Source organism: Trichosurus vulpecula, chromosome 2 (assembly GCF_011100635.1).
Source record: "Trichosurus vulpecula isolate mTriVul1 chromosome 2, mTriVul1.pri, whole genome shotgun sequence".
In the NCBI taxonomy this organism is placed as follows: Eukaryota; Metazoa; Chordata; class Mammalia; order Diprotodontia; family Phalangeridae; genus Trichosurus; species Trichosurus vulpecula.
The window spans coordinates 36,569,056-36,595,700 of NC_050574.1; the positions used below are offsets into that span (position 1 = coordinate 36,569,056).

At 57.0% G+C, this 26,645-nt stretch overlaps 4 protein-coding genes across 7 annotated transcripts in view; 1 reads left to right on the top strand and 3 right to left on the bottom strand.

Moving 5' to 3' along the window:
- The first annotated feature begins 953 nt into the window (after window positions 1–953).
- Window positions 954–14,028, top strand: MAP3K10 (mitogen-activated protein kinase kinase kinase 10). The gene is made up of 10 exons (XM_036745144.1): window positions 954–1,966; window positions 5,150–5,330; window positions 6,493–6,641; window positions 8,471–8,646; window positions 9,240–9,480; window positions 10,776–10,901; window positions 11,063–11,195; window positions 11,634–11,746; window positions 11,914–12,609; window positions 13,552–14,028. Exons 1-10 carry the CDS (start codon window positions 1,243–1,245, stop codon window positions 13,893–13,895), a joined length of 2,883 nt encoding a protein of 960 aa, XP_036601039.1. The 5' UTR covers window positions 954–1,242; the 3' UTR covers window positions 13,896–14,028.
- A 141-nt stretch (window positions 14,029–14,169) lies between these two features.
- Window positions 14,170–16,855, bottom strand: TTC9B (tetratricopeptide repeat domain 9B). The gene is made up of 3 exons (XM_036745145.1): window positions 16,474–16,855; window positions 15,476–15,658; window positions 14,170–14,535 (listed from the first exon to the last, which is right to left on the bottom strand). The coding sequence occupies exons 1-3, from the start codon at window positions 16,853–16,855 to the stop codon at window positions 14,420–14,422; spliced, it is 681 nt and encodes a 226-aa protein (XP_036601040.1). The 3' UTR covers window positions 14,170–14,419.
- A 664-nt stretch (window positions 16,856–17,519) lies between these two features.
- On the bottom strand, window positions 17,520–24,583 carry LOC118836332 (cyclin P). Its single transcript, XM_036743656.1, is given in 8 exon segments — window positions 17,520–17,685; window positions 17,879–18,033; window positions 18,122–18,280; window positions 18,412–18,567; window positions 18,657–18,746; window positions 19,310–19,425; window positions 19,510–19,694; window positions 24,579–24,583. Coding segments are annotated over 8 exon segments (1,032 nt in total).
- The window catches only part of AKT2 (AKT serine/threonine kinase 2), a 42,224-nt gene continuing 39,521 nt past the window's right edge, over window positions 23,943–26,645 (bottom strand). For all 4 annotated transcript variants that reach the window (XM_036745846.1, XM_036745848.1, XM_036745849.1 and 1 more), the window contains one exon: window positions 23,943–26,572. In XM_036745846.1, coding sequence (XP_036601741.1) covers window positions 26,493–26,572 — 80 coding nt within the window. In that variant the 3' untranslated portion in view covers window positions 23,943–26,492. The remainder of the gene's footprint in view (window positions 26,573–26,645) is intronic.

Here is a 26,645-nt window from a genome sequence, read left to right on the forward strand (position 1 = left end):
AAGCAAAGGGACAGGGCGCTGGACTTGGAGTCAGGAAGATTTGGGTTCAAATCCTGCCTGAGACACTGATTGGTTGTGTGGCCCTGGGCCAGTCATTTGATCTCTCTGAGCCTCGATTTCTTTATCTGTAAAATGAGAAGGTTGGCCTCGATGACCTCTCAAGCCTCTTGCAGCTCTAAATCTATGATCCAATGATCCTTTTTTTCCGTTTCCTCGGCTTCATTTACCCATCTACTAAAGCCAGAGGCGAAATCTCCTAAAGCTTCCCAAGAAGGAGGATCACTACCCTCCCCCCCCACCCGGCCATTCTCTCGGCCTCAGTTTCCCCACACACTCTTGAAGGGGGCTGGACCCTCCGGGCTGCCCAAGGCTAGGATCTCTGATGCCCGCTCCTCTCCCAGGGCCGCCTCAGTTTACCCACCGCCCGAGAAGGTCGGCTCCAGAGGGTTGGTCTGTCCGAAGCCCCTGGCCCTCCCCTTCGTGGGGGAGGAGAACGGGGAGGGGGTGGAAATCACGCCGGGGCGGCGCAGACTACAAGTCCCATCCGCCAGCGCGGTGGCAGCGGTGGCAGCGGCGGCCGCGGCAGCTCGGGCCACCCGGGCGGGCACTGCTGATAACCCCCGGGTAGGCTGCCGGGCTGGGCTGGGCGGAGCCGGGGCAGGTGCGGGCGATGGAGCCGCCGCCCTCCGGCTAAGGGAACCTCTCTACGAGACGGCTGGTCCTGAAGGGAGAGCAGGTGGCCGGTCCGGGAAGGAGGCCGGGGCCGGGGCCGGGGCCGGGGCTGGGCCCGGGTGGGGAGTGGGGGGGGCGCGCCAGGATGCCGGGAAGCCGTGGGGCGCGGGGGGCCGCCGCCGCTGGGTAAGGGCGACTGGGCAGGGGGAGGGGCAGGTTGGCGGAGGGGAGGGGCTGATCGATCCCCCTTCCCCCACCACCAACCCGCGGGCCTCCCCCTCCCCGCTGCTCGGAGGCCCCGAGGGCTCCCTGGAAGAGGTGACCGCTTTCACCTTGTCCTGCTCCCCTACCCGCTTTGGCCAGCCCTTCGAAAGACGGAGACGCCGAGGTGTACGCGGAGAGTGGGGGGATGCTGATGACATCTTCTAGGCCTGTCTCCTTTTCCTCCGGCCCCCTGCCCCCAGCCATGGGCCCCAGGAGCTCCCCAGGAGCAGCCATGGCTACCCCCCAGCCCAGCACGTGGGGTTCAGCCAGCCGGGGGCACGCCTGAGCCAGCCTCCCCCGTGTCCCATGGAGGAGGAGGAAGACGGTGGGGAGGGCCCAGCCCTGCGGGGGACTGAAGAGTGGGCCCTGGGCCCCGACGTCCCTGCTGCTGCGGGGCCCCTGTGGACTGCTGTGTTTGACTATGAGGCTGCTGGAGAGGAGGAGCTAACCCTCCGGAGGGGAGACCAGGTGCGGGTGCTGTCCCAGGACTGGGCTGTGTCCGGTGATGAGGGCTGGTGGACTGGGCAGCTGCCTGGTGGGCGCGTGGGTGTCTTCCCCAGCAACTACGTGGTGGCCCCCGGGGTGCCAACCCCTGCCCCCACGGGCCTCCCTCTGCCCCTGGAGATCCCCTTTGGTGAACTGCAGCTAGAAGAAATCATTGGCGTCGGGGGCTTCGGGAAAGTCTACAGGGCCAGGTGGCATGGTGAGGAGGTGGCCGTGAAGGCTGCCAGGCTAGACCCCGAGAGGGACCCGGCGGTCACTGCAGAGCAGGTGGCCAGGGAGGCCCGGCTCTTTGGCGCCCTATGCCATCCGAACATCATCGCCCTGAGAGGTGCCTGCTTGCGGCCACCCCATCTCTGCTTGGTCATGGAGTATGCCCGAGGAGGGCCGCTGAGCCGGGCCCTGGCTGGCCGCCGGGTACCCCCTCACGTGCTGGTCAATTGGGCCGTCCAGGTGGCTCGGGGGATGGAGTATCTGCACAGTGGGGCACCGGTGCCCATCATCCACAGAGACCTCAAGTCCATCAACAGTGAGTGGCCCCCTACCCCCTCCCTCTCTCCTTCAGCCTTTTAGGGGGTAGCATTTTGACGTTGAATCTTTTGCAGAGAGAAAACTGGAGGGGGGTGGGGCAAGCTATTCGATCACAGGTAGTGAGCAGCAAAATCAAGATTTGAACCCAGGATCTCTGCTTCTAACTCTGGTGTTCATGCCCCAATGCCCAGGACTCAGGTACCTGAGTGGGGGAGTGGGGGAGTGGGTAAGGATGGGGACAGTAGGGTTGGCCAAGGATCTGAACTTGGAGAAGTGTAGGAAGATCCTAGGACTGGTGAGGACGACATTCCCAAGGGTGAGAGAGAACTCCAGATTTGGAGTAGAAGGGACCTCAGAGATTAGCAGGTCCAGTTGAGGTCCGGAGAGTTTAAGTCACTGGCCTAAGGTCACACATGTAGTATCTAGCGGTACAGAGACTTGAACTCAGGCCCTTAGCCCCAGATCCAATGTTCTTCCTGGGGTGGTACCCTGGCCTGGGAGTCAGGAGGAGCCCAGGACTGCATGGGGGTAGGTGGGAGACGGGGGGAGGGAAGGAGAATCAGACTGTCCATCTTCATAGGAGACTGCTTCCCTCCTCCTGCCCTCTACCTCCTAGCCATGGGGCCTAGGAACCTTCCAGTGCTGCCTCATTCCACCCCTCAATCCCTTCTCCTTTCTGGGCCTCAGCTCCCTCCACCATCATCGAAAGGATCTAGGACTTGGAGCTGGAAGAGAAACTAGTTTTGTTACATATAAAGAAGCTGGAGACAAGAAAGGAGAAAAGATCTGTCCAAAGTCACAGACATATTAGTAACATCATCTGCATTTGAACCTAAGCCCTGAAGTTAGTCCTGTGTTCACTCCCTGGAGTCATGGAGCCTTCAGGGCCATCCTCTTGTCCAACCTTCTCATTTTATTGGTGAGAAACTGAGGCCCAGAGAGGGTTATATAGGTAAAATCAGGATTCAAATCCACAGCCTCTGATTCCAGGCTCTTCACTGCACAAAGGGCCCATCCATGCCTGGTGTTCAGGTATAGTTGCTGGCATTGGTGGTAGTGGCCCCTCAGCCTGCCTGCCCTGTTGGAGCACTGTGCCTGGGCAAATTGCTGACATCATAGCATCGTCCATCAAAAGCTAGAAGGAGCCATCTCCCTACTTTGATAGATAAGGAAGCTGAAACTAAGGGGTTTGCCTAGGATCACAGGAATAATAAGTGGCAGGTTTTCCTGGCTCCAAATCCAATGCCCCATCCCCCACACTAAGCCGTCTTTCGGGCTGCCCAGGGATAGTTCAGATTCAGCAGGGCCAGGGCTGCCTCTTGGGTCTTGGGAGGGGCCAGTCTGGGGAAGGTGTGGCCCTTGTCATGGGTCCCCACCCCGCTCCCCCAGGATTCACTTTACTGACATGACTAGAGCAGGGTAGGATTTGAAAGGCAATCCAGTCCCGCTCAGCCCAGCAGATTTAGACCGCTAATGGTAGGCTGATTGGTCCAAGGCCGCACAGCTCACTGGGTCAGTCAGTCAACAAGCATGCATGGAGTGCCTACTGTGTGCCGGGTGAGCAGTAGAAAGCTGGTCTGGGGGTCAGGAAGACCTGGCTTCCAGCCCCTCTGGTGTCTGGCACCTATTGACCCCAAGCAGAATCTTTTCACCTCGAAATGCCCCAGACGAGTCTTTAATTTGCACAACATGTGTGGAGGAGCTCCCTGTTTTTAATTTTTAATGGATTAAATCACAGATCTGGTTACAAAAAAAAAAGTTCCAGGTATTAAGGGTACCAAATCAAAACTGAAACAATCTCTGCCCTCAAGGGAGGGAGGTCCATGGAAGGGACTTTCAATGTCATCTAGGCCACCACCCGATATTTCATGGCTGAATTCAGACTTGGCCCCAGGTTCAAAGATCTTTCTTCTATGTTCGCACGTGCATGTGCACTCGCGCGCGCGCACACACACACACACACACACACACACACACACACTCCTGCCTCCACACCTGTGCACAAGCTGTTTCCTTTACCTGTAATGCCATCCCTCTCCCTTAGAATCTCTTGTTTTCTTCAAATGCTACCTCCTACCTGGGGGCTGGGAGCACAGGTGATAGGGATTGTTTTTATTTTTGTCTCTGTCCCTAATGACTAGCACAGTGCCTGGCACATAGTAGGTGCTTCATATGTACTAGTTAGTTGTTGACTAGATAGATGAGTGTTGGAATGAATGACCCTAATTTAAGGAAAGAAGCCAGGCATTAAGATGGTAGAGGAGCTAGCAAGAGTTTTAGGTTTGGAGTCAGAAAAGCCTCTGATACTCATTGTGTGAACCTGGGCAAGTCACTTGGCTCCTTGGAGCCTCAGTTTACTCTTCTGTAAAATGGACACAATACCACCTGTAGTCCCCGCTTCATGGGGCTTTTGTGAGGCTGAAATCAGATTGTGAGATGGAAAGGGTTTTGCAGACGTTAAGCGTGCTTGGTAAACTTCATTTCCCTGCCTGTAAAGTGAGTGTTGAATGAGGTGGTGCCTAAGGGGCCCCTCCAGCCCTATCATTCTGGTCCTCAGATCAGAAGGCCCCAAGGAGCATCAGAGCCCCCAGGGGCTGCAGGCCAAAGAATGCCAGGCTCCTGGCACCAGGCCATCAGAAAGCACTGGGCTCCTGGCTCCCCACCCAGTGCACCCAACACCTCCTACTGAGCCTGTCTGGGCAGAGGTAGACAGAGGGTGGAGCTGCTTTTCCCTGCAACTGGAACAGATGTCCCTTCAATCCATCCAATAAATGGGTCACATTTGTTCCACAAAGCACTTTGAAAGAGTTAGAAGGCTTAAAAATAAGGTAGCATTATAGACTTGGGATATCAAAGCGGGAATGGGCATTGGGAGAGGGCATTCCCCTCAGGAGATGGTGCCCCAGATGGGATCTTGCCCAGCATGGGTGTAGTGGAAGCCCACCAGCCTGGCTGGGGCAATGGCTGGGGACTAGGAGATAGGTGAGGTCTGGGCCCAGACTGTTAGGCCTTGAAGGCTAGGCTTAGGAGTCTGTGGGTGGAGGGATCTTTGCTGATGACTGAGCCTTCTTAGCTAGGAGGGGGAAGCCAGGAAGAGAGGAGGAAGCCAGGGAGGAGGAGGAAGGTCTCTTGCCCCAGGTCTGCAGCCGGCTTTTCTCCTCTCTTCCTCACTCTCGCACAGTCCTCATCTTGGATGCATTCGAGAATGGGGACCTGTCAGACACCGTCCTCAAGATCACAGATTTTGGCCTGGCCCGGGAGTGGCACAAGACAACCAAGATGAGTGCAGCTGGAACGTATGCCTGGATGGCCCCCGAGGTCATCCGTCTGTCCCTCTTCTCCAAGAGCAGCGATGTCTGGAGGTACGGTCAGGGACAGGGAGGAGGGAGAGAGGCTGAGACTCAGAATTCAGCCCACAGGAGGCAGGGGGCCACAGGCAAGGGCAGGCAGGGAGACTAGCCAGGTTCAGGGCACCAGGGAGGGCAGGGCATCTAGCAGCTGGTGAGAAACCACCACTGAGGGGATTCTTGGATACTGATCAACTCTGAATGAGATACTCCAGACAAAGGATGGTCAAAAGCAGAAGGCCCTTAGAACAGGGAACGTCAGAGCTGGGAGGGGCCTTAGAACAGGGAATGTCAGAGCTGGGAGGGGCCTTAGAACAGGGAATGTCAGAGCTGGGAGGGCCCTTAGAACAGGGAATGTCAGAGCTGGGAGGGCCCTTAGAACAGGGAATGTCAGAGCTAGGAGAGCCCTTGGAACAGGGGATGTCAGAGTTGGAAAGGCCCTTAGAAGAGGGTTAAGTCATAGCTGGGTGGGGCCTTAGAACAGGGAATGTCAGGGCTGAGAGGGGCCTTAAAACCTAGAAGACCAGAGTAGTAAAAGACGTGAGAATCTCCATAGTCTACCCCCAACAGAGGGGAAGGGAACCTGAGACCCAGAGTAGGGAGGTGACTTTTTTCAGGGTCACATGAGTAATAAATGACTGCCCGTCTGGCTCTAAGGGTCCTTCCACTTTGGGGGGGACAGGGGGAAGCTAGCACCCGTGAAGGATGAGAGTGGGCAGCTGGGGTTCACTGGGCCTTGTTGGTACAGCAGTCAGTGAGGAGGTGAGGGATACATCCAGGACCGGAGCACTCAGGGATTGTCTGCTATCACCCCTGCTTTCTGCAGATAAGGGAGCTCAGACAGTTATCTAATTTGATCCCTCCCTTTAGCACAAATGTCCCTTCAACCTCACCCAGAGGAGCAGTCATCTTGAGTGAATTGCTGCAGGGATGGGGAGATCACTCCCTGTCATGGCAGCTTTTCCCATGGGCAGCCCAGTTCTGAGTGCTGGGCCCCTTCTATTCAGGTGGAATCTGCCTCCCTCAGTTCCAGTCTGGGCAGCACATGCCCAATTCCCCTCCCCCTAAGACAGAGCACAGCATCGGAGGTGGGAAAGTGGGCAGAGTCTGATGGAGGAGGGCGTTCAGTGGGCAGAGAGGACCGGCTGCCATCCCTGCAGCTACCATCTGTCCTCAGCTTTGGGGTGCTGCTCTGGGAGCTGCTGACGGGGGAAGTGCCCTACCGGGAGATCGACGCGCTGGCCGTGGCCTACGGGGTGGCCATGAACAAGCTGATGCTGCCCATCCCATCCACCTGCCCCGAGCCTTTTGTGCACCTTCTGGAGGGTGAGTAGGACCAGTCTTTTAAGCCTTGGCACTTTTTCCCTGCACCATCTTCCTCCCTCTCCTATTCAGTCTGACCCCAAAGCTCATGACCTGTAGAATCCATCTACAACCTCCCAGTGGTGGGAAGTGAATGCCTCTGGTGACGGGAAGCTCACTACCTTCCACGGCAGCTAGTTGCACTTGGGAAGGCTGTAATTGTGTCAGTTTCTCTCTTTTCATTGTCTTCCCCACCCCCACCCCCACCCCAGTGTCCCTTGGGGCCAAGCAAAGCTAGCCCGGTCACTTCTCTCCACATGCTTGAAGATAGGCTTCACGTTTCCTGAGTCTTCCCCGGGCTGAGCGTCCCCAGTTCCTTTACTCTTCGTGAGGCACAGACTCAAGACCCTTCATCCTCCCTTGGATAATCTTTAGTCTATCAGCGAACCCTTGGTGCCTAGAACCGGACCCGGCCCTTCAGATGTGGTCTGGCCAGGCTGGAGAGCTTTCTTATTCTTGGAAGTGGGATCAGGTTCCCATGAGATATTTTTGGTCTCCCCCATTTCACTGCAGATTCAACAAGCATATCATAAACATTGACTCACTGGGCATTGTGGCTCATATGGAGCTTGTGGTCCGCTAAAACCCTCAGATCTTTTTCCAGGCAAACCCCTGTCTTATGATGCCTCCTCCATTCTGTACTTGTGAAGCTAGTCACATACGTGTCAGCTCTTATGATGATAATAATTATTGTATTACAGATTAGTGTATGATATTATAAATGTTTGTAATGATAATAGTATGGAAGTATGGGGCCAACCCCTCTGGCCGGCTGTGCCTGCTCATCAGACCTCCCGGGTGGGTCCCATCACCCCAGGAGCAGTGCAGATCCACTGAGTCCCTGGAAATGCCCTCCAGCCACCTGGAGCCGAGCTCTGCATCAGGACTGGTTCTTCCTGACAGCGGGCATGGGCACCATCCTCATCCCCCTGCTGCTTATCTGATTCCTTGATTCATCGGTAAATCTACATATCGGGGTTTTAAAAATAGCACTGATCGCGCCTTTTATAGCTAGCATTTATAACAGCTAGCGGTCGTACGGCACTTTAAGGTTTGCCGAACATTTTACAGTTATCTTGTTTGAGCCTCACAACGACCCTGGGAAGGCCGTGCTGTTATGACTGAGGCAGACAGAAGTTAATTGACTTGCCCAGAGTTTCACAGCTACTAAGTGTGTGGGGCTGGATTTGGACTCAGGTCTTCCTGACTCCAGGTCCATCTTTCTATCCGCTGTGCCACCTAGCTGCCCACTCCTTGAATTTATCTCTGTTGCCATCCTGGGCCACTCGTGGGGGCAGGATTCTGGTCCATGTCCTAGGGATATAGCCTTGGACAGGTCTGATGAGCGGTCCTCGCTCCTACCACCTGGAGTCTGAGGGCTGAGCCTCTGACTGGAGGGAACCTTGGAAATGTTTCTAGGTTATTCTGAACAAGAATGAGGCTCACACTAACTAGAGCCTCACTGTGAGTGATGGGGAGCCCACTGCCCCCATGCGGGCCCTTCCTCCCTGGGAGAGCAAGGAAGTTCAGAGGATCCCAGACTTAGAGCTGGTAGGGTCCTTGGAGGAAACTGAGGCCCAGAGAAATTGGCTCACACAGTTGGTGAAGCCTGGATTTGAACTCACAACCCATGACTCTTACATTCATCATTCTTTCTGTGAGTTCTTTAAGCCCTATGGAAATCTGCACCTTCTCCTTGTGCACCCTCTCCTCCCCCCTCCCATTAGTGCCTGGTTATGATCCCTGGGACCAGGAGGAACCAGGGCCACATCCATGGCCATCTGTTCCCGCAGAGTGCTGGGACCCCGAGCCCCACCAGCGGCCGGACTTTGGCAGCATCCTGAGCCGCCTGGAGGCCATAGAGCGGTCGGCCCTGTTCCAGATGCCCCTCGAATCCTTCCACTCCCTCCAGGAGGACTGGAAACAAGAAATTCAACACATGTTTGATGACCTTCGGACCAAGGAGAAGGTAGGTGTGTGTAAGTGTGTGTGTGAGTGTGAGTGTGTGTGATGGGAGTGTGTAGTGTGTGTAATGTGTGTGCGTGTGTGTGTATATATGTGTGTAGTGTGTATGACTGTGTGTGTGCAGCGTGTGTGTGTGTGATGTATGTTTGTGAGATGTGTGTGTGATAATGGGAGTATGTAATGTGTATGTGATGTGTGTGATGTGTGTGTGCATGTATGTGTGATGGTGCGAGCATGTAGAATATGTGCATGTGTGTGTGATGGTGGGGGTGTGTAGTGTGTGTGTGATGGTGGGAGTATGTAGTATGTGTGTGATGTGTTTGCAATGGTGGGAGTATGTAATGTGTGTGTAATATGTGTGTGCATGTATGTGTGATGGTGGGAGTGTGAAGTGTGTATGTGGTGGTGGGAGCATGTAGTTTGTGTGTGATGTGTGTGTGATGGTGGGGGTGTGTAGAGTGTGTGTGTGAGTGCGAGTGTGCAAGTGCACGCATAGGTGGGGGGAGAGGACCCTGGGGGAGGGGAGAGAGCCTGGGGGGTGGGAGGAGAGAGTAGGAGAAGGGAGCCCCCCAACCCACCCCACCCCCTGTGCCCTAGGAGCTCCGGAGCCGGGAGGAAGAGCTCCTGAGAGCAGCCCAGGAGCAGAAGTGGCAGGAGGAGCAGCTTCGGCGACGGGAGCAGGAGCTGGCTGAGCGCGAAATGGACATTGTGGGGCGTGAGCTGCATCTGCTCATGGACCAGCTGAGCCAGGAGCGGCCTCGTGTCAAGAAACGGAGGGGCCACTTCAGGCGGAGCCGCCTCAAATTGAGGGACAGCAACAACATCAGCCTGCCCTCAGGTGGCTGCTACCCCTAGAGCCAGAGATTTGGCCCAGCTGGGAAGGCCCTAGAACAGGGGATGTCAAAGCTGGGAGGGCCCTAGAACAGGGGATGTCAGGGTTGGGAGGGGCCTTAGAACAGGGCATGTCAGAGCTGGGAGGGCCCTAGAACAGGGCATGTCAGAGCTGGGAGGGCCCTAGAACAGGGGATGTCAGGCTTGGGAGGGGTCTTAGAACAGGGGATGTCAGAGCTGGGAGGGGCCTTTGACCTGCCTATCAAACTCAAGCTAGTAAACCACATATAAGGATCCCTGCAGTCCACATATTAACTTAGAACAGCACATGTTAAGATTATCTATGTTCTATTGTATTTTTACTTCTTTTGTTTAAATATTTCCCAGTTCCATTTTGATCTGGTTCCAGAGCCCTTGGTCTCTGTGTGTTTGAATCCTCTGCCTTAGAACCTGCAATGAGAGACCTGGGGATGGTGGAGCCCCTTGTATCTAGGCCTTTCATTTTCCTGGCAGGGAAATGGGCCCTGAAGAGCAGGTGCTGACTCCCCAAGTTCACTGTAGGAGCCCTGGGCCTAGCTGGAACTGGGTCCCAGGTCTTGGGACCCTCCACCCTGAGATCCTTGGGATCATCATCCTAGCCTCTCAGCTCCCAGCAGCCCCTTGGTCTATTTCCTGGGGTGCCGTCTTCTGCAGAGATCTTCTTGGGTTACCCATGACCTTGGCCTCTCAGGGGTGACCCGGGGAGGGCCTGCACACCCTCTTTCCCTCTCCACAGTCTTCTCGTAATCTGAAGGGTTCTCTTAGAGAACAGGGATCAGCCTTGTTTTTCCTTCTTCCCAGAAGGCAGAAACAGGAGCATTGGGTGGAAGTGGGTCAGGTGTAGATACTGCTAAGGCCATTAATGAGAATAGTGACTCTCGTGAAACAGTCACATGTATTCAGATTCTCATTCCATGAAGTTATAATTCTGTAAGATTCGTTTATATAGTCCAGTGGGAATATGGATACTGTAGATGCTCCCTGATTGGAATGGAGCTGGGTAGGCTTCAGTCAGAGTGTCCTAAGCATGACAGCTGTCCCCAGATGGACTGGGCTGCGGTGTGCATAGTCCTCCGCACCCTCGCTGGAAGTCTGCAATCCTGTTTGTCCCGTACATGGTGACGTGGAATCGTCTGGCACTATGGGTTGGCCTAGCCGGTGACTGAGGGCCCTTCTGACTTAGATCCCATGACTTGGAGTCTGGGGCAGAGGGCTAGGGCTTTGGGCCAGGAAGATGGTGCTAATGCCTTCCCCCTGTCCCAGGATTTGAGCACAAGATCACCGTCCAAGCCTCTCCAACGACGCTGGACAAGCGGAAAGGGCTGGCACCTGAGGGAGTCAGCCCCCCTGCCAGCCCCAGCATCATCCCTCGGCTCCGGGCCATCCGCTGTGAGTGCCATCCACACAGTGCTTCCATGTCCACTGGGGGAGGTGGGAGGGGGAGAAAGGGAAAGGGACAGGGCCATCGAGGTGGCTGAGTCTGGCCACCCCTCTGCCCTCTCCACTCACTTTCCTCTTGGGGATTGGGGGGTGGGGCTTCACTGGCCCAGTGACTCCTGTAGAGAGCACCAGCTGCCGCAGTGGGGCCCTCAAGAAGGAGGAGCTAGTCACCGGGAAGAAGAAGGGCCGGACATGGGGTCCCAGCTCCACTCTGCAGAAAGAACGCCTTGGTGGGGAAGAGAGGTGAGGCTGGGCCAGAGGGGAAGGGGGGTGTAGAGGACAGGATGCTCAGTAGGTCTTAGGGAGAGGTCCCTTAGTCCGGCCCCTCCAATTTACAGAGAGCAGCCCTTGAATGGATGTGGCAGAGCTGGGACTGGAACCCCGGCTCTTGACTCCAGACGCTGCCTTCTTTCCATTGTGCCCCACGTGCTCCATTCTCTTGACCCTATCAGACCTAGGGATAACATTTCACAGACTCTCAGACCACTGAAGCTGCAAGAGACCCCAGAGATCCCGAACTCCTCACTGCACAAAGTGGGCAGTGACTCGTCCAAGGTCATACCAGCTCAGGGCAGAGCCAAGAGGAGAGCCTAGCTGCCACTCTGGGTGTGAGGGGTTGGGGTCAGGAAGGCTCTTTTTCCCAGGCCAGCTTCCTCAGCTTTCTGATTTCTGCCCCTGCAGGCTGAAGGCCCTAGGGGAGGGTAGCAAGCAGTGGTCATCCAGTGCCCCAAACCTGGGCAAGTCTCCCAAACATATGCCCATGGCCCCCGGTTTCTCCAGCCTCACAGAGATGGGTGAGGGTCAGGGCAAGGGCAAGGTGGGGAGGGAACGGGGTTGGGAGGATGGGGGCAGGCAGGGAGGAGGAGCCTTGGGGTGTGGGAATGGGAGGAAGCGCAGTAGAGGAGGGAGGGGCCTTCAACTTACCACTTCTCTTTTATTCCTGCACCCCCCCCCCAAACAGAAGAGTTTGCAGAAGCCGACGGGACTAGTGTGCCCCCCTCCCCCTACACTCCCCCATCCTACCTCACCTTACCTCTGCCTGCCGAGGCCCCCATGAGCCCCTGGGAGCCACCTCACCCAGCAGCAGCCCCTCCAGGACGGGGTGGGGCCCCCCGGAAGCGGAGTGAGTTGGCGCTACTGAGATGTGCCACCATCCTGGGGGCTGTGGCCTTGGGCAGTGATGTTGCAGAGGCCCAAGCAGCTGATGGAGATGATGAGCCTCGCTGGTGGAAGGATGGACTCTTCCCCAGGACTGCTCGTTTTCCCCGGGGACCCAGTCCACCTGGGCGGAGGGCCCGTTGCCATGGGAGGGGGGCATGGGAAGAGGCCCCCCCAGCCCCCACCCCTGGCCTGGTGCCCTCAGCCACCATCCTCTCCCTGTCCTCCCTTTCTGACTGCAATTCCACACGATCCCTGATTCGCTCAGACAGTGACGAAGGGCCCCCAACCATGGGCGTGGGGACCTCCCCACCAAGCACACCTGCCACCAACCCCCTGGTGGACCTGGAGGTGGAGAGCTTCAAGAAGGACCCTCGCCAGTCGCTCACCCCCACCCATGTCACAGCTGCCCGGGCTGTGAGTCGGGGGCACCGCCGGACCCCATCAGATGGGGCCCTGAGGCAGCTGGTACAGAGCCACCAACGACCAGGACCAGAGGGTGAGGGCTGGGGGCCAGGGGCCAGGCCGGCTTCCTGGGGGCCTGGGGGGACAGGGGAGAAAACTAAGGCCCAGGATTCCCTGAGCAGAGGGCACCCTGACTGTGCCACCAGAAAAGGAAGAACTTCCCTATGATATTCTCTAAGTGGAAAGGCTCCTATGTGCTGGAGGGGAGAGTGGACAGCCCCTCATGGAGGATATTGTCAAAAGAAGTCTAGCTCACAGATGGATGGGACAGGAGCCCAACTCTGAGCTTCTGTGGGACGGAGGGTCTTGGGGAGTAGGCAGCCCCCGCTCTGGGGGGAGTCATAGCTCAGCTCAGCCATAGCTCAGGCCAGGGACCTTGATCTGCTCCCCTGCCCTTCGCCCAGACACAGAACCTCCCTTCTTATCCCTCACTGTCCATTGTCTGAGCTTGCCTTGAGCATAACAAGATGGGATTGTCTGGGCCCGGTACCAGGTCCCCAGGCCTGAGGGAGCCCCTCCCCCCAAGCTCAGAGAGCAGGAGTGTGTGGGGCTCCTGCCTCAGCCCTCATCCCCTTCCCCTCACTGCTTTGGCCCAGACTAGTACAGAGATCCCGGATGACGGCCGAGAGTCAAAGATCAGAAATGGGGACAATGCAAACAGACTGTCAGAGTCCAGCAGGCACAATCCTTTTATTTTATAGAAGAAGCTACGGTCCAGGGAGGGGCCAGGGTGGACCTAAGGTCACAGACAGAGTAGGGAAGAAGCCAGACCTAGAATCCAATCCAGGCTTTCAATTGCTTTTCCTGTCTCCAGGATGTGACTGTACAACCCTGGCCAGGGTGGGAAGTGGCCTGCATTGGGCTGCCCCGGCCCCACTACCAGAGTAGCTGGGTTGGGAAAGTCTGCCATGGGCCAACAGCTTTAGGCCTGGGCCACTAAACATGCCCCCCCCAACCAATCTTCTCTTCTTTCCAGTTCCCAGGGACCCCCTGGACTTCCCCCGCCTGCCTGACCCGCAGACGTTGTTTCCACCTCGAAGGAGGCCTCCTCCGGAGCCCCCAGGCCGGCCCACCACTCTGACCTTTGCCCCTCGGCCAAGACCAGCTGCCAGCCGGCCCCGGCTTGATCCTTGGAAGCTGGTCTCCTTCAACAGAACATTCAGCGGCTCCTCTCCTCCTGCACCCGGGACACCAGGCACCCCGGGGCCTCAGCCTAGCCTGCTTGACATGGACACAGAAGGACAGAGCCAGGACAGCACTGTACCCCTGTGTGGTACTGTGCCCACCTTCTCTGACCCTGAGGCCGATGTCTCCCACTGAATGTACAGCCCTGGCCTTTGGGTGCTGCCCCCATGGGGCAGAGAGAGGCCCACACAGGGACTGATGCTATGTATTTATTGGGGAAGGGGGGTGGGAGGGGAAAGTCTGTCTAATATAAGTTCCTTGTCTTGTACTCTGCTGTCTGCTGATGAGACTTGGGTCTGGGGAGGGGGCCATCTCTCATTGCCAAATCTTTCCCTCCAGTGGGAGGGGGGAGGGACCTGCCCTGGCCACCCAGATAACAACACCACCTCACACTTTGGGTTCACCATTTACACATTTATTATCTTGGGACCCTCACAACAGCTCCCCGCGGTGGGTCCAGCCAGGGACCATCACCCTCATTGTAGTCATGGATAAACAGAAACCTCCAACAAGGCAGTGGCAATACCAGAAGTTGGCATCAGTGGTCAAGAGCCTTCCTGCCCTTTCCCCCTGCCCCTCCCAAGGCTGGAGTCCCAAGTCTCACACAAAGCACACGACACGGACCTGGGGAGGGGGACCCCAGGAGTGAGGTCAGTAGATCAGCCAATCACATCTCGAGCACGGGCGGGACCCCCGCTGTCCCCACCTTCTCGTTCTCGGCTGCAGCGGCTCATCCGCAACTGGGTCAGTTGGATGTAGCGAAGGACGTTGGTGTCTGCGTACAGGAAGGGCGAGCTGGGGGATTAGCCGGCAGCCCAGCGCTGCCGTGGTGGCTCTATGGCCGTAGGGGGTGGGGATGGGAGATGGGGGATTTTTGGTATGTAGGAGTGGGCAGCAGGGAGAAGTCTCCAAGTAGAAACTGTGGCTGCCTTTGTGCATTTGGGAGGCGGGGCTGGGGCAGCGTTTCCATGCCTAGGTGAGTGCGCCTCCATCCTTGTTTTGGGGAACGCCCTAAGTCTGGTTCTAGGTTGATGGGCGGAATCTCCCCACGTGACTGTCTCTGTGCTGTATTTAGCCAGGCTCTGTGGCTACCTGAATTTATGTGGGAAGGCGTCTAGATCTGGGTGTGGGGTGAGATCTCTCTCTCTCTCTCTCTCTCTCTCTCTCTCTCTCTCTCTCTCTCTCCCCCTCCCTCCCTCTCTCCCCCCACCTCCGCCCCCTGTGTGGATGTGGGTGTCCGTACGTTCAAATCTTGGTCTGCACACAGAGAGCATCTGCGTCTGGGTGCGTGTGGGCTCCCCTCAACATGGTTGGGGGCCTCTGCCTTGGGAAATGTGTCTGCCTGGGAGGGGGATGCCCTCCCCTTTATTTCTGACTGGGACCACGTTGGGTGGCGGTGGGGGTGGGGGAAGTGTCTTTGCTTTCTCCCCTTCCTCTTCTCGCTCCCTCTCCCACCTCCTGCTTCTCCCTAACCAGAATAATAGAACAGCAGCTCACGTTTATATGGAGCTTTAAGGTTTACAAAAGCCCTTTCTCATCTCCTCACAACAATCCTGTCAGTGCTATTATCGAGCACACTTTACAAATGGTGAGACTGATGCTCAGAGAAGGGGGCCACACCGCTGGCAGCAGTTGGAGAAGGGATTAGAACCCGAGGCTTCCAGACTCCCAGTTCCCTGCTCTCTCCTTCCCAGGCCTTCCTTGGCGGCTCTCACCTGTGGGCTCCCGGCTCCGGGCCTCCTGCAGGTAGCGCAGGGCGCGGCTGTAGTCGCCCAGATGGTAGAAGGCGATGCCCGCCCGGTAAGTGGCCTTGAAGTTGTCTTGCTGCTTCTCCAGCACCTTGAAGCAGTACTCCCGCACCCTCTCGTAGTTCACCAGCTCAGACTGCAGCAGACACGCTGAGGCGGGATGGTCAGAGTGGCCCTCGGCTCAGCCTTGAGCCCAAGCCCTCCCCATTAACCCTTTCAATTCAGGAATGCACCCATCGGAATACGCAGCCCGGGGCATATGGTGCTTGGGAATCCCATTTGGAGAGCGCTGGTGAGACGACCAGAGGGAACCCGAAAATAAAGGGTCTGGACCAGGAGAGGGGCAGTTGCTGGGGTGGGGCGAAACGAAATCTTTACGACTTTAACTCGGGCAGCCACTAGAGGGAGCCACGCAGGCACAGGGCAAATGGGGCTGGATGAGATTGGAGAGAATCAGAGCAGTCTCTGGGGGAGTCAAAGTGTAAAAAGGTCCGAGGGCTCCGGACCTTGAGGAGCCAATCAACTGCCACATGGGAACAGAACCAATTCGTGTTGCCGCTAGAGGGAGTTGGAGAGAAAGGTCCAGCTCATCCGCCCAGACTGGACGGCCTCAGCCGGGTCCCTTGAGGTGTGTGGCTGTGGTTTCCCTCGGGTCCTCCCGCTTTCGCCCAGTCCTCACTTCCCGCCCACCACGCTGGACTGAGCGGGGATAACTCGGGCGAAGCAGGCAGGTTTGAGAGCAGTGGGGGGTGGGGTGGGGTGGGGGTGGGGGTAACGGGGCAGACTCTAGCTGGGGAAGCCCAGAAGGCTTCCTCCCTGTCGGATGTTTCCTGACCCCAGAGACCCCAAAGTCGGACGCCCCTGGCCTCTGCTTCTCCTTGGCCATGCCTCCCTCCGCCCCTGTGTTCCCCGAAGCCTCCCCAGCCCCGGGGGCCTCCTGTCCCTTCCCTGGGCCCCGGCCGTACCAGTGAGGCTGTCATAGCACTCCACCTCCGTGCTCTCCATGAGCCGCCGCTGCTCCTCACTGAGCCGCGGGGGCGCAGGGCTGGGGCCCGGGCCGGGCTGGCGGGCTCCTTGTGCCGCTTTCAGCTGCAGCAGTGCCCGGTGGTACTTGCCAATAGCCTCGCGGAACTTCTTCTCTCGGTAACAGCGCTGGCCCTCGGCCTTAAACGCCACGGCGGCCCGCAGGCTGCTTTCCAGAGCTCCCCCGCCTGGGCCTCCCGAGGCCTCCGAGCTCGGGCCATGGCGGGGGCCCGGGCCTGGTGGGGAACGGGAGGGAGGCGGACGAGGCGGTGGCTCAGGGGCTGCGCTCAGCATCAGCACCGGGGACAGCGCACCGCACTGCATTGTGGGAAACTCGCGGCACTACAGCCGCCGCATCACCAACGGTGGGGAGCCCATCCCCACCCTAGACGCCGCCGTCACCGAGTCCGGCCACTCCTGCCACTCCTGCGGGGCTGGGGAATCTTTTCTCAACGCCTCCCTCTACCTCAAATGCACCACTCCAAATTAAGACCCAAATCCCGATCGTCTCGCTTCCCTGTCCCCGCACCCCCCAAAGGAGAGGCAATCCCAGCAGCCCCGAGTTTTGGAACTCGAATATTGGAAGAGGAAAAGGAGTAGATTTTCTGCCAGGCCCTTTGTCCTTTGGGCCTATTCCCAGGCCCCAAATATCCCTGTAACGGGGCTCTCTTCTCCCACCAGACTCCTAAGTAGGGATGCGACAAGCGGGGGTGGGGAAAAACGGTAGAAGCCCCAGGGACTCTACTACTCCGCTCCCCTTTTCCCCAGAGGGCTACGTCATTACGTCCATCTCTCGAGTTTTTTCTTGCTGGAGGGAGCTAAGGTCGAAAATTATGGAGGAGCCAGAGAAGAGGGGAGGGAAGCATCAGAATAAGGAGAATAAGGAAAAGCACAGAATTTAAAAACAACGTTTTTATTAGAAACGCAGATACACAGACGTAACTTTTTTAAACAAGATCCCCTCCTTCTGTACCCCCCTCTCCCCAGCTCAGGGAGGCGTGGGGCAGGTCCTGGAGAGCAGGCGGGCGGCAGTGAGGCTGATACACTGCCTCTGGGGTCGCGCGTACTTGAGAAAGACTGCGGCCCGACCGGGGGCGGGACCCCGCAGCGCCGCTCGGGCCATACACGGCTCGATGGGGCCCAGCTCCGCCTTGCTGCAGGACGAGGGAAAGGAGAGATGTGAGCCAGGCTAGGGTGGAGGGGGCCCTTCCCCAGCGCCCCAGCCTGGTTCCTTCCCCCCTGGAGAAACCCCACTTTCCCCTTCTACCCAGGGAGGATCTCTGAGCGATATTCCACCTCCAAGGATCTCTAAGCACGTTCTAGTGCAGCTGGGGCAAGAAGCAGTACCTGTAGAGACCCAGTTCGGGGGGCTCTCCGGCCTCGTGCAACAGCACGCGCTGGGCCAAGGCTAGGGCTGCAGCAGCTCGGCGGCCCGGCTCCCAGTCCTCGGCTTCGGCCTCCAGGACAGAGAGCTCCAAGAAGTAGGTGGCCAAGAGCACGACCTGAGAGGTGGCTGAGACTCAGGGGGAGGCTCCGGCTCCCTGCACACTGGCCCATCCAGCCTCTCTTCATCAGCCCCGCCCCACTCACCCGCGGTCGGCTTCGGGCCAGGGCGGCCAGCAGGCCCAGGCAGAGAAGGGGGCCCGGGTAGTAGAGCTGGAAGTTCAGGCGGCTGAGGAGGCGCCGTTCAGCGCGGAGCAGCTGAGCCGGGGAGAAGGAGCCGGCGCCCAGTAGGCACAGGGAAGCTGGCTGGCGCGGGGTTAGGGAAAAGGAGCGGGAAGGGGCAGGGAGGGGGGAATGCGTGGGTGCAGGCCAGCCAGCCCTCCCCACTCCCTCCCTCCTTTCCTTCTGCCCCTCCCCTCCCTTCGGTCAAGCCCTACCTCGGGGCGGGTACTCTCCTCCACCTTGCACGCCACGAAGAGGCAGGCTACCCCCAGCAGCTGCAGGCGGCGCAGCCTCACGGGTGCCACGCGCAAGTACGAATCCAACAGGTGCACAGCCAGATAGAGCGTGTCCCCAGCCAGGCCCAGGTATTCCTAGGCAGGGGAAGGGCGGGGCCTGAGGCCGGCCGCAGGGGCGGGGTCCGCCCCGGGGACCCACCCAGGCCCCGCCCCCAGCCACCTACATGCACCTGCACCAGCCAGTCCACCACAAGGGCACGCATCTCCGCTGTCACCGCACAAGGCAAGTCCGTCTTGGGGAGCGCCCGGCCTGCCTGCGGTGGGGGACGGTAGGGAGAATTTGGCCCGGGATCCACTCCCCGAGGTCTAAGCACAGGGGCAAACCGGAGAAAGTAAGAGGCGAAATATCTTGTTTATACACAGTGGTTTCCATGCTGTTTCCCCGGTCAGACTGAGCTCCTTGGGAGCCGGGACTTTTGCCTCTCCAGCGCTTAGCAAAGGTACCTGGCACACAGTAGGTGCTTAATAAATTCTAATTTACTAAAAAAAAAAATGTTTCAAGCGTTGGACCAAACACTGACGCCTCTGGGAGGAGCCAATAAGTGGTCAGACACCAGCTCCACCGAATTAGAAGCTTCGGGCCAAGCTGCTGGAAAGCAATAAAGGCAAAGAAGCCCGTTTTCACCTGAAAACTCCCGGAGCGCGAGGGGTGGGGGTCAGGGACCGTACTGAGCTATGGCCAATCAGCTCAGGCCCTAGGCGCCCCAATAAAAACCGGCCCGCTGACAAATGGATCGAGTTCTAGCCAATCGGGACAGACCGTCTCACAGATGGAGGTCATCGGGTCCAATCAGCGCCCACCCCCCTGCCGCCTCACCATGACACTGACGAAGATATCTCCTGCGTACTCGCGCTCCCCATCCAGCCCCAGCGTGGTCAGTGCCTCGGCGAGCCTGGGGGGCGGCCGCGGCTGTTCGCCCCTCTCCGAAAGGCCTGCGAAGGAAGGCGATGTTGGCCATGTGGCTTACTACTAAGACGGGCCGGCCGGTCCGCGAGCTGTCGGCCTGGGGCTCCTACCGGCAGGCGCCATCCCTGGGAGGGCAACAGCGACAGGCTTTTGATTTCACGGGCTCTGCAAGGAGAGGGAAGCCCCCGGTTCAGCACAGCCTGGGAGAAAGGAGATGCGCCCGGGTGGGAGGGGAGGGGAGGGGAAGGAGAAGGAGAGGCGCTGCCCCTCCCTAGCAGCGGGGCTCACCGACAACCTGGCCACTCACTGAGCCGCAGACCTGCGGGATGGGGCCGGGCTTTGGTCTGACCCCTTTTAACGGGTGCGGACACGAGTTTCTTTCTTTCCACCTTGTAGCTAGCCCCCTTGAAATTCCCGGGAAGTGGGGCCATTGGTCCTAACGCAATCCGCCCCGCCGCAATTGGCTCCCCACAGCTACGACTCTAATTGACCACAGCGGGAGGCAAGGGCCTTGCTCTATTTAGTACTCACGTGATCCGCAAGGTGTGGCCGTGACTGGCTCCTCAGTAGAACGCGGTGCTGGTTGGTTGGTCCGGATTCAGGCGCAGCTTACCTGAGGCGACCCTCGGGTTTTCAGGTGGTCTTTGCTACAATGTAGCTACAATGTAACTAAGTTGCTTCCCTGCCTCATTTGGTTTCTTCTAATGGCCAGACATCTAGCTCGAATTTTTATTTAGTGTTTATTTGTATTAAATAGGGCCTCTAGGTGGCGCCATAGAGCACCGGTCCTGGAGTCAGACGTGACTTCAAATCCAGCCTCAGACACTAGACCCTGGGCGAGTCACTTCATCCTGTTTACTTGTTTTCTCATCTGTAAAATGCCATTTTTTGCTGTTGTTGTTCGGCTGTTTTTCACTCGTGCCCGACTCCTCGTGACCCCATTTGGGGTTTTCTCGGCAGAGACTGGAGCGGTTTGCCGTTTCCTTCTCCAGCTCAGATGAGGAAACTGGGGCAAATAACCTCAAGGACTTGCCCAGGGTCACACAGCTAGGAAGTGTCTGAGGTCAGATTTGAATTGGGGAAGATGAGTCTTCCGGACTGCAGGCCCGGCACTCTATCCACTGTGCCGCCCAGCAGCCCCGTATCTTTGCCAAGAAACCTCAAAATAGGGTCACACAGTCAGACGTGTCTGAACAACTACATGTTTATATAGCCCTTTAAGCGTTTTACAAACACGGCTTCATTTTAGCCTCACAACAATTCTGGGAGGTAGGTACTATCATTTTCTTCATTTTACAGGTGAGGAAATTGAGGCAGGTAGATTAAGTGACTTGACCAGAGTTACACAGCTAGTATCTGGGGCAGGATTTGAACTCAGGTCTTCATGACTTGGCTTCTGAACTCTCCACCTGGATCCCATTGTGGAGGAAAGCGTTAAGCACTTGGAATAAGGAAGACACCCGAGTCCTCATTCCACTTCTGACTCAGGCTTAGGGTTTGATTTTTGATGTCCCTGCAAGCCCTTTGAGCTTCAGATTCTTCATCTGTCAAATGAAGGGTCAGCAGACCCCTTAGGAATGTGAAGTCAGAAAGCACACAGTTCCTTTTCTCAAGGAGCTGGCTTTTTATGGAGCAAATGCAGAGAAACGGGTAGCCATGCTGTGCCTGCACAGTCATCTCCTAATTCCAGTTCATGTCCCTGCTCACACTGACTATTCTGATGGCTTGTTGGGCCTCCCCACCTCCTCTCCCCCCACTCTGGTCATCTTCCATGGAGCTGCCAGAGTGATCTTCCATATGTGCAGATCTGACTGAGTCACTCCCTTACCAAATAAACTCCAGTGGCTCCCGACTGCCCCTAGGACCAAATTCAAACCCCTCTGTTTAAAGTACTTCACCACCTGGCCCCAACCTACCTTGCCAGCATGGATCCTCATCCCTGCCCTTCCCCGATCTCCCCAGGCCCCCTGGCACTCCAGTGCCCTTGTATTGGTTCTCCTGAATTCCTGAAATTTGCCCCTTTCTACCCACTGCAGCACAGATTTCTTCTCTTCCTTCAAGACTGAACCCAGAAGAATTCCCTGATACTCCAACTGCTGGTACCTTCCTCCGTCTCTTACTACCTTGTTTTATTTTGTAGTTAGTGTACATATGTTTAAATATGCATGCATCTCCTTCCATGGAAAGAAAGCTATTTGAGGGCAGAGACCAGTTAATGCCTCCCCAGTACTTAGCATGGTGCTCAGCACACAGAAGGGGCTTAATAAATTCAGGAGAGTGAGGGTGCTCCCATTTAGGGGGCTCAGGAAGGGCCACAAGTAGGAGGGGGCCTAGGAGTCCTACTTGAAAGTCTATCCAAACATCTCTACCCCCATTTCCTTCGCAAGGCCTCTCTCCTCCTAAGAAGCAATAGCTGGGATTGGCAAAAAGGCCACCCCCAGACTGAAATCCTAACAGGAACAGGGCCCACCTATCTAAAGTGCACAAAGCACCTGGAAGGTAGATTGAGCAAATATTTGGAAATTTCTTTTGCCGGAGAGGAAAGAGGTCAAGATGGGAAGGGTGTCTTGCTAGCCGTGACAGCATTCAGTGCCAGGTCTCCATGCTCCTGAGTCTTTCCCCTCCACCAGAACAATACAGAATAAGTTCTCAGTCTGTATCAGCCCAGGATTATCCCAAGCTTCTTTCTCCTTCCCAGTGGGGAAGATCTGGAAATGGCCTTCAGTAGCCCATCTGCTCCAATACCCTCATTTTGGCAAGAACTAAGACAACCTCTCTGAGCTGTGACTTGCCCAGGGTCACACAGATGGGATTCAGCTCAGCTCCAGAGCTCTGAGTGTGGCCCCCAGCCCCTGGCATCTGGTGGGGGCCAGGCAGGTGAGCGCCAAAGAAGAGGGTTTGGGACCAGATCCCTGTTCAGACTGGATGGCCTGGGATGACAGTCTGCAGTGAGAAGGCTCAGCTACTTTACTTCTACTGTGGGCCTGTTTTCTCTTGGGAAGAGGAGTTTTAGATGGGGAAAGATTAGAATGAACCTGAGGAGAAGGTTGAAATCCGGTATTCATAGGCTTCTGGACCTCAGCATTGACACGATTCAACGTACTTGATGTCTAGTGGGGTGCCCCCAGAATGGGCTTGGCCTCATGCTGAAGAACATCCTTATAATATTCCTGTCAGTGACTTGGATAAATGCTTCTATCTGCTGGGGTGGGAAAGCAAACACGATGGATAACAGCGGATCTTGATAGGCTAGAATGTTGGCCAAAATCAAATAGGGTGTAAATTCACACATTAGTTCAAAAAGTCAACCTCCCAAGTAGGAGATGGGGGAGGCAAGAGGCAATTTGTCTGAAAAAGATTCAGGGGTTTGAGTGGATTGTAAAGTGAACATATTACAGAACCAAAGAAAGCAAATGGGTTTGATCTTAGCTGCATCGAGCCTAACGGGTTTAGCGTTCAGGCAAGCAGCCTTGAAGTGTTATTAAGGCAGCTAGGTGGGGCAGTGTAGAGAAGGCTGGGCTTGGAGTCAGGAAGACCTGAGTTAAAATTCAGGGTCTCAGGTACTTACTAGCTGTGCGACCCTAGGCAAGTCACTTATTTGCCTCAAGTTTCTTCACCTATAAAATAGGAATCATAGTTTTTGAGGATCAAGTGTTTATTAAAAGCACTCAGCACAGCGCCTAGCACCAGTAGGTGCTATATAAACACAACTCATCATTATTGTTCCGTATGTGCCAAGCACTGTGCTAAACACCCAGGATGCAAAGGTGGCAGGGAGGGGATGATCCCTCAGCCCTAAAGAGGCAATTGGAGACCTGAAGTCAGGAAAAACTTCCTAGCAGCTGGAACTGGACACATAGAATACTGCACTGTCCAGGGAGGCCTCAGAGTAAACATTGGAAGGTACCTGCCAAGGATGTCACGGAGGGTGACAGAAAGGCCCCAAGATGGCCTCCAAGGTCCCTTCAGAACTCTATCCCTGACCGCCTTCCCCCATGTGTCCAAGGAGGGTTGTTAGAGAGCTACGCTCTAGTGCCAACTCCTCAGCCTGGCATTCGAGGCTCTGCACCACACTTCAGCCCAGGCCAAACTGGCCTCGCCTTTGCGGCTTGGATTGTGCCACCCCCTTATGCCTGCAATGTCTTTGTTCTCCAGATCATTCTGCACCAGCCTTCAAACCAAACTCCGGCATCACGTCCCACATGAGGTTCTCGACTCCACTGGTCGGTGGCCACCTTCCTCCCCCAGGACCCTCTGAACTCAGACACTCACCCCTACCAGCTGGCTGACTTCAGGAAGCCAAGGACCAGTGTCTCCCAGGATCTCCCCCACTCCCCAACCCCAGCACTGGCAAGTTTCCTGAAGCTTGGCCAGGTTGAGTTGGCAGAGCTCAATGCCCTCAACCTCCTCCTGAGCCAGACCCTGGAGGCAGCTGGCCCCAGAGGGATCGGCTCAAGCAAAGCCTTCCCGATTTGTGCCACAGGGGTTCAAGAAGGGTCAGCTGACAGGAGCCCCACCTGGGCTGAGACCAAACCAGACTTAATTTGTCAGAAATTTTTTTTAATTGTTGGTACCGTATAAATTCAAGGAGAGAGAAAGTAGCTAAAATGATTTACAGAAACAAACACAAAAAAAAAATCCCCACACAAAGCCTTTGCCATCCCTGGCAGTCCCCTCCCCTGCATCATGAGGAAAACCATCCCCCCCCCCCACCCCTAAGGAGGCAGCCAGGAGGGCCTTGCTCTGAGCTGCAGCAGCCCCAGGGAGGTGTCCTTGGGGTGGGCAGGAGAGAGGCCCTGAGCCTTGAGGAGCCCTTAATGTCCCTGGCCCGCTCTGCCCACCCCAGGGTCCTAGGGAAGGACCCATCCCTAACACAGAGACACACAGATATGTATGTATATGTATATACACACACACGGGCCCCAAGCCCGAGACACCACAGCTGCTTTGAGGAGCCATCACTTGGTCCTCCCTGCTTCCAACCCCAGAATATGGCAGATGGGTTTGGGGGGAGACAGTGACATCCCCCGCTCCCCATCAATCTGTTGTGAGCAGAAGGAAATGACTGGGGGAGGTGTGGGGCCATGCCCCTCAGGACTCCAGGGCAGAGCATGGGGGCTCGGGCAGGGCTGGTGAGGGGCCCAACCCGCCCTGTCTAATCTTAAGGCTCTTCTGGTACCGCATGGGCAACAGGCCTCAGGAGATGCAGGAAGGAAAACGGGATCAATCCAGCCCCTGTGGGCAGACGCCCCAGCAGGAGGAGAGCACTGGACCGCAAACTTTGACCTAACACCCCGTCGCCCCTCCTGCAGGGAGCTGGGGGCCTGAACACTGTTGCATTAAGGAATCTGTAACAGTTCTGAACCCCCCACCCCAGTCCTTGGGGACGTGGGGGGTGGTGAATGTGCACTCGAGCCTAACCTGAAGCAGGGCCCCAGTTCGCAACACCCTCCCAACCTGACCCTTCGAGCCTTGCCTTGGATCTGGACCCAGGGTGCAGCCACCTTGTACAAAAGCTTCTGGGCCCAGTCTCCTCTTATAGTTCTGACCCGAAGCCTTCAGTGAGGGCTGAGGGGAGAACACCCAGGAGGCCCGCCCTGGGTCACCCCAGGCATCCAAAGCTCTGGCCCAGCCAGCAGCTTTAGGGGAGGCTGAGGAATGGGGAGAGGGGCCTGGGCCTGACAGGATCAGAAGATGCCAGGGCCACGTACAAGTCCCAGGAGGGACAGATGAAGAGGCTGAGAGAAAGCAGGCTAAATCGGGGGGAGAGGAGATGTAACAGACCGTACCAGAGCCTCCATCACCCCTCCTTGCAAACAGAAGCCAAGGTTCCCCCAGGCCTCTAATTCCTGATGTTCCTTGGCCTTAACCTTTCACTCTGGGGAGGCCGTCATGTTATCCAGATAAGGCACTGGGAGAGAGGGTCCCGAGTTCCCAGTGGGGTGGCCACATGCCACAGTGGACAGGAGGCTGTGTCCAGGAGTGGGGAAAGGAGAAGAGAGACAAGAGTGCTGTCCTCTGCTTCCCTGTATGCATGGTAAGGCAGGTCCCCAAACCTCCCTGCCCCAACAGGGGAGCCACAGCTCTGGGGGTCCTACCCAAGCACACCCAGGCTTGCCCCCATAGCCAGCATCTCCTTAGAGAACAAGTGGCCTTCTTCCCTTCTGGCCAGCCTGAGATGCATACAGCTGACCCCAACGGGGATGATGAGAACCCCACCCTGGCTCTGGTGCTCCTAGCCAATCTCATCTGGTGAGGAAGGGCCTAGAAGCCCCTACAACCCTGCCCTTCTGCCAGCCCAGGGAGCTCCTGAAATGCCAGAGGGCCACAGGGAGGCAGGCTGGAGGAGGAGCCAGTCGGCTCTGGGGCATCTGGCTTTAAGGCTGCTCGGGTATGAGACATTATTGCTTTAGTAGCTACGCCTGCCCATTGCTGGCCGGGGGCCACTTCGGGCATTCTCCTGATACACACACGAGGTCAAGGCCCAAGGACATGGGCTGACAGCTGACTCCGTCCAGGATAAAGCACCGCTGCTCTCCCTAGGCCTGGCCAGTTGGAGCCAGGAGAGGGAGAAGGGATCCTGGGTTCCCTCTGAGGATCAACAGAGACCTCCTCGGTGCCCAGTCCGAGGACAAGGCTGGCCACATCCACCACGTGACCTAAAAGAGCTCAGCACGGGAGATCTGGGAGCCCAGCAGCCTCCTGTGCAGCGCAGAGCCTGGAAAGGCTTCCACACTCCCCTTAGGGATGTGAGAGGTGTCCAGGCCATGAGGCAGCAGCAAGCTGGGTTTCACTGAATCCTTAGTACCTTGGGAGGCCTGTGGCCCTGGGCCAAGTCGCTATCTCTGCCCTCTCCCCACCAGAGCCCCCCAGGGCCACAGGGCCACGGTGGGGGGAAGGCTAGCCAGTGAGCGCCAGGCAAGGAGGGATGAAGGAAGGGCCAGATCCTTCCCAGGCAAGGTTGGGGAGGAGAAAAAAAGCATGTGGGTGAGGGTGAGGATGGGACCAGAGGCAAAGTGACCCAGAAGGGAGGCAGCCTGTGGCCTTGGCAGCTGCCTGTCCATCCCGCATGGGCTCCACTCCAATGGTCAAGTCACTCCCGGATGCTGGCCGAGTAAGAGAACTGTGGGAAGTGGGTGCGCTGGTCAGACTCGAGGGAGCCCATGCTGTCATCTGCAAAAATGCAACAAAAGCTGCTGAGGGAGGCTGGCCCCCAACAGTCAGCCCAGGGCCAGGACCAAAGGCT

Coding starts and splice junctions, on each gene's coding strand:
- MAP3K10 (XM_036745144.1), top strand. CDS start 1,243: ATGGAGGAGGAGGAAGACGGTGGGGAGGGCCCAGCCCTGCGGGGGACT. Junction 9,481..10,775: donor CAACATCAGCCTGCCCTCAG/GTGGCTGCTACC, acceptor CCCCTGTCCCAG/GATTTGAGCACAAGATCACC. Junction 11,196..11,633: donor CGCCTTGGTGGGGAAGAGAG/GTGAGGCTGGGC, acceptor CTGCCCCTGCAG/GCTGAAGGCCCTAGGGGAGG.
- TTC9B (XM_036745145.1), bottom strand. CDS start 16,855: ATGCAGTGCGGTGCGCTGTCCCCGGTGCTGATGCTGAGCGCAGCCCCT. Junction 15,659..16,473: donor GTGCTATGACAGCCTCACTG/GTACGGCCGGGG, acceptor ATCCCGCCTCAG/CGTGTCTGCTGCAGTCTGAG. Junction 14,536..15,475: donor CCGGAGCCGGGAGCCCACAG/GTGAGAGCCGCC, acceptor TCCTGTACGCAG/ACACCAACGTCCTTCGCTAC.